Consider the following 17,259-nt stretch of genomic DNA (forward strand, 5'->3'; position numbering starts at 1 on the left):
TTTTTTCAAGAGCGTCAAAACACATCAAATAAAAAAATACGTCAAGTTATACTAAATGCTGGAGATGGTTTAGACGTTCGTGACGGCCTTAGCGCGGTTTATAGAGGCATTTCTTTCTATTTCTTGTGATAATAGAAATGTGAGAAATTGCTTGCAGCTAATGCTTGCGATTACAAATTCATATCAAAGAAAATTTGCTAAATAAAATGTGTTCTGAAAAGAGGTTTTTGTTGAGCACCACAGAAATTGCTGTTTATGACGTTTCAACCCAATAATCTAATCACATTGTGCATTTCTGTATTGCATTCTGTATTTTAGAATTCCAGCTTACAAATGGAATTGTATTATGTCTAAATGTGTGCTGTGATAAATGATAATTCATGAACAACATTCTAAAATTGTTGTATACCAAAATATACCATCAAAGAGACTGCCGTGGGTATAACCCCTAAACTCTGTAACGTCCAAATAACTTAGAAATAACTGAGCTATGGAAATGATTCAAATGAATGCAACTAAGGATATAATCATGAACACGGAACACTCCCAGGATCCAATGTTGGTTCAAGTCACTCTAGTAATTAGTTATTACATGAAGTATTTCTCACAATCAAATATGGCGGTGGTACTTGATTAGTGACGGTGATTTCATCAGCTTTTTTATCGGTTAATAAAATGTTGTACATTAGTTAACAGGGGAAACAATACACATATTTATAACAGTACATACGAAAAGGACTGTAGTAGACGACGTCGGTGTACAAGCAGTATATAAAATGTGTGAATTTCAAGCAATTGTAATGGCAGCTGGTCGTGGTTCGAGAATGTACCCACTTACTGAAAACATTCCCAAATCCATTCTTCCTGTTGGTAATTTACCACTCATCTGGTATCCACTTAATCTTTTACAAACGTCGGGATTTGAAGGTACCAAGATTTGATGTAAATGGTTCATATGTTTGTCCACGTGTTTTTTACTATTAAGATTTCAATATAAATGATATAATTATTCACCAAAAAAGTTAGAAATGTAATTGGTTTCTATTATAAGCATAAAATGAGGCCAATTTTCTTACAGAAGTCATAGTTGTTGTGTTGGAATCAGAGAGAGATTTAATCAGCAACTCTATTGAAAAATGTTTTGATGCAAAGATGAAAATTGAAATAGTACCAATTCCTGATAATAGCGCTATGGGCACTGCTGACTCACTAAGACATATCAAGGAAAAAATAGAGGTGAAATGATGTACTTATATGACAAATAGCTAAAGAATATATATTATACTTTGTCTGCATCAGATGTAACTAGTGGCTGGACATCAGTAAGTGATATAAATTTACCATCTTAACATTTTTAGTAATTTCCTTGCAAAAAGTATATTCTCTACACACTTGTACTATCCTACAAAGTCAAAAGACGATTCAAAGAGCATTTATTCCTGGCATTATTTAGAGAGATATTCTTGTTGTGAGCTGTGATATTATCGCAGAAGTAAAGCTACATCAACTAGCAGATATTCATAGGACATATGATGCAACTATCACTGTACTATTGTCTTCAAATGAAAGCAATGAAGAGGAGAAAGAAGAAAATACAAAAAAGAAAACAAAGAAAAATCTATTAAGTGAGTAGGAACACCCATTTCATGTAAAAACTATCTACCAGAGCCTTTAACTTTGACTTCCATAAATGCCATGAAATTGCATTACCCTTTAAAACCACTGTAGTCATTCTTTATGTCATTCATAGCTTTATTTGTCTAAATGGCCTGGCATAAGGCAAATATTTAAACCAGTATTCTAAATTGGGCAATAAAACATTTTCACTGACAGAGTGTAAAGAAAAACAGTATTTAGAGATGTTTCAACAATCATATCAGGAATACTTCACTTTGGAAACCTAATATCATTCATATAAAACATAAAATTGTCAAATTATTAACAACATTTGTAGCCCAACGAGATATTATCGGTTTGGATGGGCAACAGAACAGATTGTTAATCTTTGATGCAGAAGATGACCTGGATGAAATATTAACTTTACACAAATCATTATTAAAAAGGTACTTTAGTTATTCTTACATCTCCAGCTATTGAGCTGTCTTGGGATAATTAATAACAGTATTAATCAATGACCAGTAAGGTACTGCGATAAGAAGACATGGCAAGATGTTGCAGCATTTCAAACATAGTTTATTCACATAAATAATTTTGGTCACTTTGTTGTAGATTTCCATATGTAAATATCAAGAGTGACCTCTTGGATGGTCATCTCTATATCATAAAGAAATGGGTTGTTGATTTTCTTATCTCAAACAAGTAAGTGTTATTATGTGGGTCATTATGACTGTCGTTGTCATGATAATATGGTGAAATTAAATTGTATAATGTTGTCTATTTTTAGATCAATTAATTCAATAAAAGGAGAACTTATTCCATATTTAATAAAGAAACAATATAGAAAAAATAAAAAATGTGTTGAACCACAAGATTTAGCTTCATCCAAGGAGGTAATGGAGGAAGATACAAAGAACGGTATGAAATTTTATTTTTTTTACTTGATGAGACAATATGCTTGAGTGTAGGCCATATTTATATGTAGATAGATAGAGGCAAAGGAAAACTGGAAGGTTTGAAGCACAAGTCAGAGTGAATTACCACAGCTCTCTTTTGCAATCATATTGGTAGATTTTTATGTCAATATATTCTTTACAAATAAATAACCAATAGCATTGTTATTAAGGTATTTTGAATTGGAAATTAGGCTGTGCAATTTATTCTGACTAACTTTAAATGCTCCACTGGTGTCTGGTTGGTACTCTTATCCCAAGTAAGACCTTGATGCTGGTTTGTTCTTTTTTAGACATTTTTAATTATATTGAGAGAAATGAACTGGATGAATGGACACAAAGTTTATCAACGTCAGATCGTATATGTACAGAAAAGATGAGATGTCATTGTTATATAATGGATGATGGTCATTGTTTACGAATCAACACAGTTCCCACGTATATGGAATCGAATAGATTAGTAAGTACATTTCAAAATCAAATAGAACATCGCTATCTCCTCCCTCTTTTGATGAATAGATCAATTTTGTTGTATAGATACCAAAACTTTTACCAACATTATCCGCCAAGAAAGAACTTGTTCATCCATTAGCGAACGTTAAGAAATCTCAGGTACTCGATGGTCACGACCGAAACTAGAGCGATGATTGGGCCGGGCCGCGGGGGGGGGGGTTTCTGCCCGACGGATTTCTTTTGTAAACGCATTTACGTAGAACGCAGAACGAATATATGAATATTCACCCCCTCCCCAATTATCGCATTTAGTTTCGCCCTTATCGATGTTATTTCACTACGTAAAAAACTGTTCTTTTGGCAGCAACCAAAAAGGCTTAAAATTAACTAATTTTCTCTTTTCATAACATCGTTGTAATGATGAACCCACCAGGTTGGTTCTGACAGCATGGTTGGTGAGGGTTGCAACATTTCGGAGAGTCAAGTATCAATTAAAAAATCAATTATTGGCAAACATGTAACAATTGGTGATAAAGTAAAAATAACAAATTCTGTTATAATGAATCATGTCACGATAAAAGACAGGTAAGTTACATAAGAAGGATCAAGATTTTTCTCCGAATAGAACGGAGTTGTTTTTATTTATTTATTATCAAATTTATTGTGATATGAGTGATATTATAAAAACGGGGTCGTTGGGTAAAAGTAAATAAGCAACCGTAAGGTTTATTATAATTGCCATACTACGTCAGCAGATATATTGAAAAATAATTATACAAATATTTCCCCTCACTGTAGCAGTGTTATATTAAACCGGCATGACTCAAAAACTAATTCGAAATTGTTTTTTTTTCTTTTAGTTGTAACATAACTGGTAGCGTGATATGTAATAATGTTCTTATTAATGAAAATAGTACATTGAAAGATTGCCAAGTCGGAGAATCACAAACTTTACCTGAGGGTTGTAAGTACAGTATTGCCTTTTTTAGAGGTCATTTTCTTAAACTTGGATCATTGCTCAAACTCATGTAAACAAGGTGCATGTCAATCCAGTCTATTTCTATGTCGAAGCTGACAACTATTGCTTATATAAATCTAAAACCTCGCACAAGAAGGATATGATGATACGCTATCGCATATGAGTTGTTTTGCCTTCACATTTCTACATCTTTACTTTGCAGCTGACGTGAAAGGGGAAGCATTTGGTAAAGGACATATGAATATTTAGAAGGTTATATATCAACTGTAAAGTTCTTTGCTTTCTTATAAAGAGGAAACATGTTGTCTCTCGTTGATAAAATTTTGTATGTTGAATTGTTCGGGAAATGAAAGGGTTTATCTACTTTTGCTAAATGCACAACCCACACGGAATCGTTTTTTCGCTGTTTAATAAAGACAATATGCTGGGTTTTTATTAAATTTTATTCATGGCAGTATAAATATCAGTGGGTGAACTACCATTGGTGCAACCAAACATATCTGCAACAACCAAAAGTAGATATTGCATAAAGAAAAAATTTTTCACTCGTAAATTCACATGTTACCTAACGAAGTAAGTTCGCAGCTTTATTCACAGCTGAATGTTTATTTAGTAGTTTAGATGACATTATTAGTTTCATCGTCCGAGTGATCATACGAGATCCATTCATCTTCTATCCAACCTTCGTCTTGTTCGTCCTCGTACGACGATAACGTTTGCAAAATTATATTTTCAAAATCTCTGCGGCATTCTTCGTGTATGGGCCGTTTACACTGGCCTTCAATAATGTTAACATTGACTGAATTTTGATTTAATCTTGAACACTTCACTTCATAAGCTGAGCGATGATCAAACCATGATTTTGAACCAAAAATGAATGTTATCTGCACCTTTTCATCTAGTGAATTGATTCGTTTTATCAGAGGATCTCTTGCCCAGATATTTAACACACTCAACTTGCTATAAGCGTTTTTACCAGACGAGTTTTGAACTTCTTGACATAACTTTTTATATTGAGACCATGCTTCTTGTTTTTTAAACAAATTTTGTACAAACGTACAAGGATGTCTAATCATTTGATATAAATATTTTAATTGACGACAGTAAAAGCACGCGATTGCGTAAATAAATTTGAGACGTTGTGCGCAGTGAAAAACAACATCTAGTTTAGTAAGCCACCGTGGGAAGAACTCGGATTGTTCAATGGATTTCCTGTTTGGACTGCGATCAGTCATACCAAATGGTAGTATTGGGAATCCCCATGGTTCATACAGTGTTAAGTGACAGACTCTCCAAGGATACATGAGAGTGTACAAGGTCGCAATGTATCCACCAAAGTCATGACCAAGTAGAAAACATTTTTCAATGGCCAGATTTTGACGCCATAGCTCTAACCATCTTACATATTTGCGTTCAATTTCGTCCACTGTTCCTGATACCGAAGGCTTCGAGCTGCGTGCAAATCCCGGAAGATCAATGGCATAAACAGTACAATTTCTACTCAATCTTTTCGCGTTATAAAGGAATGAACACAAACCGGTGTTAAGACCATGTAACAGGACTAGTGCTGGTTTATTAGGCACCCCAGGATTGAACACAACGGTCCGTATTAACACGTTATCTTCAACAGTAATAAATTTCTCTTGGTAAAAGCGCCTACATGATTTCAATAATAGCAATTCTGTCCTTTCCAGTTTCGCTTCTACTGTTTCAAATTTAAACAGCAACTTGAGGAGACAGTTTATGATAAATATCAAAATGAACCTTATCATTTTATCGATTCCAAATAGCATTTTGGACTTTTTATAGAGCTTGATTAGATAGCATGTAAAAGCTATGTTTTTAAATTTCAATATAGCGACCTTTGATCTTTATATGTCATCATACTATGCTAATATTTAATAAGGTATCAAATAGCTACAGGGAATTTTAAACTTTCTTTGTTCTCTATTTTCGTTTTCCTTTTCCGGTTTGGGATTTTTATTCTCCATCCCAGTCCTCAAAGTTCAGGTTGTTGTCGTTGCTATGACAATATTCAACATGGCGGATTATACAGCAGTAATGACTGTGACTAAAGAGTGCAAAATAAAAGATCGCTAAGTTTATTAATTTGGTGATAAATTTTTCATTTTTAAGCAATGACGGATATTATATGTCGCTGGCTAAATGACGATGTTAAACTCAGTCTAAATATCGGTAGGTTGCTATGAAAACAAAGCATCTGAAATGTAAAATGTCCCTATATATAAGAAGTCTAACGCCTTTTTAGCTACGCAATATTCGCCCAACTGACGCACTAGTACAATATTCAAACTATTTTATACAAAGAAGAGGACGTCAATGAATCGCAAATAGTTGAAATAGATTTCGTCCAACATTGCAAACTTGTCATTTACTTAAATCAGTTTTGGTGGTAGACCTGTTCGATCCTCGGCCTGCAGCATGTGTGACATACCCACAATGTAGGGTAAAATATATTTGCAGAAACTGGAAGAAATAACAAATTAAGAGTCGCTATGCCCATAGGCGTTAAATGTTACATTTTAATCCAATTACAACTGCAATTCAATCTCATTGCAACACTAGTCCATTTGCATGCAACTGTAGACTGTGAACCTTTTTTCGTGTTTGTTTACGTTTCAAATATTAACTAAAAAAACCCCTGGAGGCACGGCTTGCAAATGTGTTTGACTCGCATTTAAAACTGTTTGAAGGGCAGGTTCAAATGAACACATTTTCAACTGTAAACTTCTGTGTTTGAAACAGAAGCAAACACGGAAAAAGGTTGACAAATAATGAATTAACATTTATTTAGAGTAGAGAGTTGGAGAAATATTCATTTCAATGAGATGTTGGCATTAGAGAGTTGTTCATATTAGAGAGTTGTTCATATTTGAGTGACATATCCATATTAGAGAGATACTCATATTAGAGAGATTTTTCTAAGAGATGTCTGACTGTAAAATTTTTCCAATTTCCAGAAAAAGAAAATGTGTCAAAACGTTTTAGCAGTGGATATTTATTCGGTGAAATCTTATATAAGTATGGGTTGCAGGACGATTTCTCGTCTTTTTCTGAGGGAAGGTGAGTGCATGTCTAGCATTTTGAATATGGTATACCAGAATAAAACTGAAAGCTTAAATATCTTGTTTACATGCAGTGACTGAAACAATTTCAGGAATATTACCTATCATGTTTACACATGTTTAATTTTTAGAACTGCTGATTCTAAACTCAATAATTTTACAAGGATTGAATCTGTAATGAAGTTGCTAGAGATTCCTTATGATACAAATGTGGTAAGTATTTTCAATATTCAATCAACACAGGCTTTTTAATCTGTGGGTACAACTATGTTGTAGTTACAATATACATATATAGTGTAAAAAATTAATATTAAATTTCTTTGGGGCTAGGCAAAATCAATAATGAATGAAAACCATGGTGCTGCAACCAAGTTATTGTATCAGTTGTTTATTGCTTTGGGAAGAAAAGCTAAGAAAAATCTAACTGGTGTTGCTATGGAAACAATGCGACCGAGTGCACCAGTCAAGTTAGAGAGTATTGAAAGTTTGATGCATAAAGAGGTACACTATTACCAATTACTCTTTATATCATTTGCGAAACCTGTCGTGACTATGTTTCATTTTCTTAGAGATTAAAGCAGCTGGTTCCTAGACAAGTTGATGTTAATTTTGAGACTTTAGTTGAGAGATATCAGAGCAAGCAGAGACTTCAAGAAGAAATGGTTGTTAGAGCAAAGTATGTTTTTATGCTATTCTTTCTAAATATGCCTGCAAGACCTTGTTAAAACTCTGATGGCAACTGGTATGGAACCTATTTTGTCTCCATACATATATAGTTGTCACGTTTGTGTCCATAAATTCATGAACTATCATACTGCAAAACTTGCCTTTAGACATGAAGAAGAAAGAAAAGTTAGACAATATCAACAAGATTTGCGACAACGGAGTTTAGAAAAGGTGATCTTCCACTTACTATGATTAGTGTATAGTGTATAGTCTGTGGTAATAAAGAGATTAGAATGATCACTACTAACTAGCGTGCATGGCAGGCGGTCCCTAACTACTAACTGACGCAAATATTTTCTTTCTAGTCTCGACATATACGAGATAAACAAAATGAGGTCATGCAGAAAATAAGGTGAGTTCAAATTTTTTTTGGTCAATGTAAAGGATAGTATGGATTCATCTCATTATTTGTGAGCTGTATGTATTTATTAATTTATAAACTTTGCTTATTTCATCGTTCACGCTGCTGGCAGTAATACGTGTGTGAAATTAACGTCGTGACATTTCAAATCATTTCAGAGACGCTCAAGTTCGGATTCCCAAGCCTCCTGAATCAAAGGTGAGTTAATGGAGAGTTTTGCATTTCAGTACCGCTACCGCCGTTACTGTTGAGAGACCATAAACTAATTTTGCCAAACATTTTTCATCGAGATTTGAACAGTTGTATATTCGTTGGTTCATTTATTTCAACAGAAATCAGCAAAGACCAAACAAGAAAGTAGAAAAGAAAGAGAGATACAGGTAAAGTACTGTAAAAAGCTAAGGAAATACGATCCCTGTAAGTGTTAATTGTGTGACCGTAATGTTCATTTCATGTAGGAAGTAAAAGATCACATCAGTTCATTTGAGGAAAGTATGAGGACAAATCTACCCCAACAAAGTTCTGTGCAGTTTAACAGGTTGGATATCTCATCATTTGTTAGGTTTTGTCAAAGGTTACCTTTATAGAAATGCACCTTTTTATTTTTAGTGAAATGGAAGGAAGGCAAGATCTGGAGTTTAGAACAACTCGAAAGCCTCTTGAGCCCATATCATTGGTACGAGGATTAATTCTCATGTTTGTTTATCATTTTTCCATAAATAAGTTTTTAAAGATCAATATACAGCCAGAGCTAGTCGAACTGACGTCGTATTCTTCCATAGAAAACAGCTGGAGATGATTATGTGTCAAAGATAAAGAAAAGATTGAACGAAGATGCTGTTGCGAGGAAGGTAAATCATTTTGTTTTGTTTGTAGACCAGGCCAACGTTGTTGTGTGAGGTGTCATTTTTTTGTTCAATTGTTTATGTAAAGGAGCGGGAAAAACGAAGACGAAGAGTTTTGATTGAACAACTGAAAGCTCACGAATCCCAAGAGGTATTTTGTAATGCATGAAGCATATTATATCATTGAAGCTTTGGAGAACCGTTTATAAGTCGGGCAACATTGTACATGTATAAACACATGTTACACATGTAAACAGCTTAATTCGAGACTTTCGAGTGTACTAATCATGATGTATCCCGTAGGAACAACGTCGTGAGGAAATGTTGGTAAAACGACTCATGAGACAATCTCAACAAGAAAAACGCATAGCAGTGCAGCTTATGCAGGTATTATTTTTAGCCTACAGTGATTACAACCACAGGCGCAGTTGAAGTTTTTGGCTTACAGTAGTCGTCCTGGTATCAATCTCAGTAGAATGATAATTGTGGCTGCATGCATGGATTAATCCACAATTGAATGCAAAAATGATGATTATATGATGGACATTGTATTCTTTTCATTAGAATGCATTACTGTTGATTTAACATGAACAGCCTGGGCTGCATGTAGACCATCACTGATCATCTTTTTCAGCAAACGATTTCACTCCACATCCGGACGTCAAAAGTTAGACTTGGTTTAGAGAATGAATGAAACCATTGCTAACTTGTTGTTATTTTTCATATTATCTTTGCAGATCAGACACGAGAAACAAGTCATTAAAGAAAACAGGTTTATCTCTTTTTCATTTCATGCTGTTAAATAAAATGTACACGGAATCAAAAGGATGATGCGCGAATAAGGCCGTGGAATCTCACAACCAACGAATTTTCCGATTCCTAGAATTTTCCGAGAGAAACAGTATGCAGAAAGACGTTTGAAAGATTTTGAAGATGCTCTCAATCAAGAAGCGGTTGGTTCTTTATTTTGTTTATGATTATAAAGATATAACTTTGCCGTAACTCAAACGCAGTGGTATGTAATGATGACTTTGTATCGTAGGAAATGTGTCGCCTCGCTCAAATTGAGTATCGAGATCAGATTAAGAAAACGAAAGATGAAAGGGAACAATTATTGGAGGAAAGAAGAAAACAAAAATATGAAAAACATTATAACATATGTGAACAGGTGATCTTTCTCATTTTATATGTTTGGTTTAAACCTGCTGCCTTTTTACATCATTTTACTTTTGTCTTGTCCCATTGAACGATTCATTTAGATCCTGTCTGATATTGTCGACCTTAGCTGTAAGATTGGCGAATATCGGGAACTCACTGAAGGGTTTGTACTACAAATCTTTCTTTGATTGATTTATACACCCTCGTTTTCATGGCGTATTTCCCAATGAGAGAAAGAAAAATTCTCTGGGACAAGTATTTGATTCATGCGTAGTGTTTGGTCCAGTTTATACTTTATAGTTTCTATGAGCTCAGTTGGAATGTATTGCATTGCTAAAACACAGGGCAGGAATGCACTTTGCGGGGCGCTTCACCACCACTGGGGGGCGGTGTGAATTCAGAATTCCCTCCAATGGTAAGATCCTACATCATTTTGACCGTCTTCCAACAAGCGTTTTCCTGTGTTTTCAACCTTAGAAATGTTCCTGAGAAATTGTTTCGTGAATGGAAAGGGTATTTCGACGCTTCTCTGCCACTTTACCCACACGAGGTAACCATCATTGAAATAATTGAATTTAAGAGCGTGATAATCCTCTAAACACAAACAATATTGAATGGTTTGTTTCGTCTGGATTGGTTTTAACTACATGTACTCCGCTACGCCGTCCAGACCAATTGGGAAATCTTTATATATTGGATTGTTCATGCAGTAATTTTGTTTTTTATTTTATCAGATTTTAACAGAGGAAGAAATTAAAAGATCCCATGAACTTCTGGTTGAAGAAGAAAAAAACAAATTGACAGACGAGTCTGATTTTATTGAATATAGAGTGAGTATAGGTTTGTGTTCACCGTGAGCAAGCTGACGGCCATCTGGCTCTGGAACAGTGTACAGCGGAACTGAGGAACTTCATATAGTCACACTTGTATCGTCTTTAGTATGGGCTCGTTCATCGTCTTATATAATAACACTTTCTCTTTTTGCAGGGAGCTGTTGGTGAGTGGGAACCAAATGACGAGAGTCTTGATCATGTTCTGCCAAAAGATAATCCTATTCTTGGTCATATTGTTCAGAAGTTATTTAACATCATATCTCCTCCTGAGGTAATCATGCATTCATCAATATATAAGACATCAAAATAACTTTCTCCTAAAACAAAATATTTTATTCCAGCCTCCACCACCAACGCCAGAATTTCCTCCGTTTCCTGTAAAGGCGTGCTTTCTTGGAAAGTTTTTTAGTGGAAAAACAACCGCTGTACAACGTCTTGTTGCAAGTATGAATGAATATTGACTATTAGTGGCGATTGGGCATAATTTCCGAGTTCATTTTCACAGCTATAACATAGTTAAAAAATTATGGTCATATTGAAGACATAAGAATTTAGATGAGCACATCTATTATAAGAATTTATATAATTGTTCTCAGGGCAGACTAGGGTGGTAATATTTTCATCATCTTAAGAAATGTTTCATAATGAATTATGCAATCTTTAAATGTTCAGGTCACAGAGTGGTGAGGTTGTGTATTGATGATCTGGTTCAAGAGGCAATTGAAGCTTACCAGACTGGTGAAACGAGAGAAGAAATTATAGAAAACAACGAGGTGCGTCTGCTTGTGTTGTCAAAGTTTATATGATTATGCAGTGTTACGGTAACTTCGCATACTACAATAACTGATTACCAAAATTGCTTAAAATTAATTCCGTACTGCTGGGTGAGCTTTGATATGATGCGAACGTTGATCAACTTTCTCGTAGTCTGGAGCTCACCTGAATCCGCAATTCTTGTGACTAATGAGACAGTAAACGGTATTTCATAACGAGTTTATAGGAATGAACCCAAGACGTGTTTGTATTTTAGCCACAAAATGAGAGATGTCTTGAAGATAAACCTTCTGCACAAGCTCCAGAAACGACAACCTCGGATCAAGCTTATCAATCACGTGATGAAACAAAAGGTAGTTTTTGTCTCGTTTTTCGTTTTCACGCCCTTTTTTCGCGCGATCCATTGGGTAAAACTGTTACAATATATTAAATTATATGTATTGTATTCGTAACACGTTAACCTCCATTCCCTAATAATAATTTAGAAAATGAAGATCCAAATAATGCAACTGCTACAGAGAATGTGGAAGCCAAAGACTGCGGTGATGCTGAAGGGAATGAGAATGAGCTAGAAGAAGAAAATAAAAGATATTACGTTGTGAGAAAAGTTAGTGAAAAAAAATATCTTAAAGCTATTGAATTGTAGAAATCTCTTTGATTGATGAATTGCACTTGAATATTGAGGTGCTTGTTCAGAGATTTTATATGGTCAAAATTTGTAAAATTTGACCTTAATAAGATCATGATATTTTTCACTATATTATATATTTGAGTGTCGATGTTTTTGTCTGGTCTTTATAAAAAGCTGTATCTGAATGATTCATCTTATGTTTAGACCACGTCACGGGCAATACTCGGTGAAAAAGCGTATGAATATTTAAGGAAAGGAAAACAAATCCAGGATCAGTTGTTGGTTGATATTACTGTTGAAGCAATAAGGTAAAAACACTTCTGGTCTCCATTACCGGTAGTACTTACTATAGCTATGAATTTCGTGGAGATATTTCAGACTATTCTTTGTGCGGCTGTGTAGGCAGATATCTGGCTAACCGTACCCGCTAGTCTCAGACCTAGGTTACAAGTTTTCTTTGGAGTGCAATTGCCAATAAGAATTTTATTAATGTTTGTAGACAAGTACCAGCTGGAACAGGATGGATTTTGGATGGTTTCCCTTCAACTATAAGTCAAGCAAAGGTAATGAATGCGTATATATTCGCATCACGCAACAAATATTGTCATTTTGCGAAGTATTTGAGCTGCAGAGGTTTCTGATGCCCTTTGTGTTTGTAGATTCTTGAGAAATCATTAACTGGTTATGATGCAACTAAAGATGTTAAAACCAAAGAAACTAAGGGAAAAGGAAAGAAGTCGCGTATTGCTCCAGATCCAAATCCTGCTGTTGAGGTATTTTAAATTACACTCCACATCTCTGTTTCGTCATTGGAAATTTATAGTTTATACTATCCGAGATTGTGTGAGACATGCGTGTAGCCTCAATGTGCATTATAAGTGATTCTTGATGATTAAGAAGAGTACATAAGATGTCTAAACATTCCACGACACGAGTTTTCATTGTTTTACAGTCTCCACCTCCTAAAAGTGGTATTGACATTGTTGTATTATTCGATGTTTCTGATGATGTTGTTTTAACAAGAGCCGAAGGACGCACTTGTAAGTAAGAATGTCTTCCCAACACATCAACCTGCATTATACTTCATGAAGGATGTAGTCAAACACGATACGTTTCCGATTACTATTTTAGATGATCCAACAAACAGCGAAATATTTCATCAAGAGTTTAATCCTCCAGTAGATGGCAGTTATACAGGATTAGGAAAACAAGAGAAAGTTCGCCCGGTTATTGATCCATCCAATGATAGAGAGCAAGTACAACAAAGGTACAGAAATCTTCGCTGTCACAACTCTGTTTTCATGTAGATATCGTACGTAGCAGTATGGTGCTGTAAGGGTAATCACTGGCATTGTCTCTTCTCAGTTACAATGTTTAAGTAAAGCTAAATAAATAGAGTCTTCAATTGATAAAAGGAAAGCAAGTTCCAGGTAGAGCATTGCACATGTCCCTAGTTTTTCATTTTAGTTTTTCATCGCAGGATAACTGGTTTTGATGATTCGTGGTCAAAACTTGAAAAATGGTTTAACAAATTTGGAATTTTGAGCAAAGTTGATGTTGATAATTCTATCGGTAAGTAATTATTTTTGATCAATGAATTACGACAAGTGAATTTTAATTTCATCTGGTAAATTTATGGTCGTTCATGGTTATGGTAATCGCGTTGTTTTTCTAATGTCAGATAATGTGTATGAAAGTGTTGCATCACTTCTTGTCACGACGACAGAAAGAATTCAAGGACCTATAAAAGAAGTTAAAAGTGTAAGATTAACGTGTTTATGCATGTGAAGTTAGGCAAAGTGTGATATTTTCATTAGATTTTCAATTAGATGCAATATACCCATAGTTATATTTTTTATTTACGTCTCATGTGCATCAATATATCCTGTTCTTTGATTTAGGAAGAGGTGACAAACACTGCCATAGAAGGTAGAATTCTTAAACCTTATTCTTCTGCTTTAGTGAGAATCAAATATTAAATATTGGTGATGAAGTGCATAAAGGTGGACAGTATAACGACATATTCAACGAGAGATTTGATCTTGTAATCTACTGATGATCGGCGGATTTTACTGAGAAATCACCGAACTCTGTATTATTCTGTGTTTTAGTAATTGAATCAACCCCTGTTAATGATTCTGTGGATGTAGTCAACACAGATGAACCAAAAGACGCCACGAGCCACGAGGATGTCGAGGACACAAAGGAAACTCCAAACACAAAGACAGGTTTGTAATAATAAATGCGTTGGTTTCCTTTAGTTTCGTGATTCTTGAGTTTGCATGTTTATTAAGAAATTGGTGAGAACTAAGTATTGATGATCGTCAAGTTCGATATTCAAATATATAATGATTCAGGCGAGCATATTTCTAGAATTAATCAAGAATTTATTGTTGTATTTAGTATCTCCTAAAGCGTCAAAAAAAATGTCGAAGAAGGATCGGAGTCCATCACCCCCAAGTAAAGCTGTCTCTCCTAAGTCATCCAAGAAGAACCTACGACCCGGTTCTAAGAGGAGTTCACCATCTCCTTCCAGGAAGCCATCAAAGGTTAAGTCACCTACTGCATCACGCACTGACGCAAAAAGGGCAAAATCTCCCGGTAAATATCATATTTTGTTCCAATAAAAAAATTATTGAACTTATTTTCCTTTTTAAAACCGACAATTCTTTTTACGCTTTGACATAATAGCTATTCTATCAGTTTATATAATGTAAAAACCCATTTCATTATTGTCAATATTGATTTAGTAAAGAAACAAGACGTTCCCGAGGAGTTACCAGTCGAGCCTGTTGTACCACCAGGTCCGGAGCCTGGGTCCAAGGAATGGGAATACGTTGATCAACCTATTGAAATGGTCAGTGTTTTTATTGCATATACATGAAAGTCATGAAATCTGAGATAGACAACTCTCGCATCACTAGAATTATGTCTCGAACGCAAGAAAAGCGTCGTAATGAAATTGATCACATTTATTTTATCATCCAGCCGTTGGTTGAGGTTCTTGCAAGTCGCTGGGAAAACCTGGAGAAGACGTACATTGATACAGCTAAAAATGTATTTCGAGAAATTCGTCTTGAACGGGAGGTGATATGCAGATATTTTTATAGCACCAGGTAAAACAAGAATTAGGTTAAAATATATTTATTTTCGCCCAGGTTTTGTCCAACACATTGTTACACCATTTAGCTAGTATAACTTAATTAATGACATGATTATAATATCCTGAAGGAAAGAATTCTTGTCGTTTTTACGACGTCCGGATGAAAAAGAAGAATATGTACTTCAGTGGCAGTCTCATTATAATGACGTGCCTGAAGACATGCGCAGTGATGACGAAGTCAAAGCTGAGTTACATCAAAAAGTTGACGTAAGATTGCTTTCTCTAATTCCCTTGTTATTTCTTAAGAATGCCACTTTATACCATCATTTGTATTACCTTCATATATGATAGTCGCATTATACATGACTGGCTCATATCATGTACAAAATTTGTAGCTTATAATAATAAATAAGATAGATAGGGTGCGTTGTATGAATTAGTCACACACAAATCACCTTCAGGACCTTGTAAATAGTGCTACATGCATTCGTATTGAAAATGTTTTACTGTGTTTTCTCTCGCATTTCCTGCAGGACTTATGTGATAGATTGTACTCGATTTGTGACAACCGCAAAGAAATAGCGGAAAACGAACGAAAAATTGTAATGGAAGAGGGCTGGCTGCAGGATCGCTTGGGATTGTTAACAAATCATTATTTAACGTTGATGCAAGTTGAGGTTGATCGTTATCAAGATACATACAGGCTGCTGAAAGATTATTACAACTCTGCTGAAGGTATTATACTTTTCTTGCTTTTTTACCTTTTTTAATAACGAGGTATATCAGTAAGACACGAAGACTCTAAAACCTTCGTTTGAACTATTCTAGTGTCTGCTATTTCACATGTATCTGCTAAATATTTAGGTAAAAATCCAATTGAAGCATACTCTGATATCTGCCGTGTTCCTCTGGTTGATCTTCCGCCTATTGTTCCCACGATTCCATCATCGTCCAGTGAACATGGAAGTCAACACGAAGTGAAACAAACATCGAGTAAAAAAGATCGAGAAAATATAAAAACTCCAGAAGGTCCGACATCTGAAGGAGAAGATCATCGCAGCAGGTGAACATTTTGATACAGAAACCTAAAATGCCCTAATATTTGTTCAATTCGATTTTATTTCTACATGAAAGTCCATATTGTAGATTACCTGTAAGCCGAGACTGGAATAATAAACAACTAAATATTTTTCCAGAATTCCTCTTGTACCTCGAAGACCCAAGTCTGGTGATGTTGTCTCAACTAAGGAAAAGAAAGACAAAAGATCATCCAAAGAAAAACGTGATAAAGGTGACAACCAATCAGAAACTCCCGTTCTACCGTCAGATCCGGATGAAAGAGTACGTTGAGAATTCTTATGTGTGATATTCATTTTACAAGTTCGTCGTAATAATGACTAAATCATTCAGAATTTCTTGGTGTTAAGTACCGACTGCTTGTGAGAAATGATACACGTACTTGTCGTTCATAGTTTATCGTACCAGTTCTTTAGATAATATCACAATAGAAATGTTATTATTTTGTTTACAGTTGGTGTTTGATGGTTACTATCACGCTCTTGGTATCATTGATACTTTGGTAAGATCGGTTGGGATAACTAAACGTTGCTGGATCGTTTGGGATAACTAAAATACCTTTGTAGAACTCAACGATTTGTAATCAATTTAAACAGATAACCAAAATTTCATGGTGATTTTAAACCGATCCACGCTTTTCAAATGCTATTATATTTTATTTCT

At 34.9% G+C, this 17,259-nt stretch overlaps 3 protein-coding genes across 3 annotated transcripts; 2 read left to right on the plus strand and 1 right to left on the minus strand.

Moving 5' to 3' along the window:
• Positions 1–624: 624 nt before the first annotated feature.
• LOC114542123 (translation initiation factor eIF-2B subunit gamma-like) lies at positions 625–4,294 on the plus strand. Its single transcript, XM_028561869.1, has 11 exons — positions 625–927; positions 1,079–1,236; positions 1,454–1,625; positions 1,955–2,063; positions 2,230–2,319; positions 2,405–2,535; positions 2,864–3,030; positions 3,108–3,182; positions 3,457–3,608; positions 3,884–3,987; positions 4,205–4,294. Exons 1-11 carry the CDS (start codon positions 777–779, stop codon positions 4,249–4,251), a joined length of 1,356 nt encoding a protein of 451 aa, XP_028417670.1. The 5' UTR covers positions 625–776; the 3' UTR covers positions 4,252–4,294.
• A 205-nt stretch (positions 4,295–4,499) lies between these two features.
• Positions 4,500–5,876, minus strand: LOC114542127 (1-acylglycerol-3-phosphate O-acyltransferase ABHD5-like). The gene has a single exon (XM_028561874.1). The coding sequence runs from the start codon at positions 5,793–5,795 to the stop codon at positions 4,620–4,622; it is 1,176 nt and encodes a 391-aa protein (XP_028417675.1). The 5' UTR covers positions 5,796–5,876; the 3' UTR covers positions 4,500–4,619.
• A 161-nt stretch (positions 5,877–6,037) lies between these two features.
• Positions 6,038–17,215, plus strand: LOC114542126 (sperm flagellar protein 2-like). The gene is made up of 42 exons (XM_028561873.1): positions 6,038–6,198; positions 6,984–7,086; positions 7,220–7,301; positions 7,419–7,589; positions 7,658–7,764; positions 7,922–7,985; positions 8,120–8,166; positions 8,334–8,373; positions 8,508–8,555; positions 8,634–8,713; positions 8,785–8,851; positions 8,958–9,026; positions 9,109–9,171; positions 9,324–9,407; positions 9,758–9,792; positions 9,904–9,973; positions 10,063–10,188; positions 10,280–10,341; positions 10,656–10,728; positions 10,913–11,008; positions 11,166–11,282; positions 11,353–11,455; positions 11,684–11,784; positions 12,042–12,138; positions 12,271–12,392; positions 12,621–12,724; positions 12,916–12,979; positions 13,076–13,189; positions 13,369–13,456; positions 13,548–13,683; positions 13,897–13,988; positions 14,098–14,177; positions 14,318–14,345; positions 14,528–14,644; positions 14,820–15,017; positions 15,167–15,273; positions 15,405–15,532; positions 15,648–15,786; positions 16,053–16,254; positions 16,384–16,582; positions 16,716–16,860; positions 17,051–17,215. Exons 1-42 carry the CDS (start codon positions 6,141–6,143, stop codon positions 17,147–17,149), a joined length of 4,125 nt encoding a protein of 1,374 aa, XP_028417674.1. The 5' UTR covers positions 6,038–6,140; the 3' UTR covers positions 17,150–17,215.
• The last annotated feature ends 44 nt before the right edge of the window (positions 17,216–17,259 follow it).

The sequence above is a fragment of the Dendronephthya gigantea genome, unplaced genomic scaffold, assembly GCF_004324835.1.
Source record: "Dendronephthya gigantea isolate DGI-Jeju-01 unplaced genomic scaffold, DenGig_1.0 000337F, whole genome shotgun sequence".
Classification (NCBI taxonomy): Eukaryota; Metazoa; Cnidaria; class Anthozoa; order Malacalcyonacea; family Nephtheidae; genus Dendronephthya; species Dendronephthya gigantea.

What these genes read in the sequence shown, in the direction of transcription:
- LOC114542127 (XM_028561874.1), bottom strand. Translation starts at nt 5,795, where the DNA reads ATGCTATTTGGAATCGATAAAATGATAAGGTTCATTTTGATATTTATC.
- LOC114542123 (XM_028561869.1), top strand. Translation starts at nt 777, where the DNA reads ATGTGTGAATTTCAAGCAATTGTAATGGCAGCTGGTCGTGGTTCGAGA. An exon ending in ACAAACGTCGGGATTTGAAG is followed by an intron (nt 928 to 1,078) that starts GTACCAAGATTT and finishes ATTTTCTTACAG; the next exon opens with AAGTCATAGTTGTTGTGTTG. An exon ending in CACAAATCATTATTAAAAAG is followed by an intron (nt 2,064 to 2,229) that starts GTACTTTAGTTA and finishes ACTTTGTTGTAG; the next exon opens with ATTTCCATATGTAAATATCA.
- LOC114542126 (XM_028561873.1), top strand. Translation starts at nt 6,141, where the DNA reads ATGACGGATATTATATGTCGCTGGCTAAATGACGATGTTAAACTCAGT. An exon ending in CTGATTTTATTGAATATAGA is followed by an intron (nt 11,009 to 11,165) that starts GTGAGTATAGGT and finishes CTCTTTTTGCAG; the next exon opens with GGAGCTGTTGGTGAGTGGGA. An exon ending in AAAAAGGGCAAAATCTCCCG is followed by an intron (nt 15,018 to 15,166) that starts GTAAATATCATA and finishes ATATTGATTTAG; the next exon opens with TAAAGAAACAAGACGTTCCC.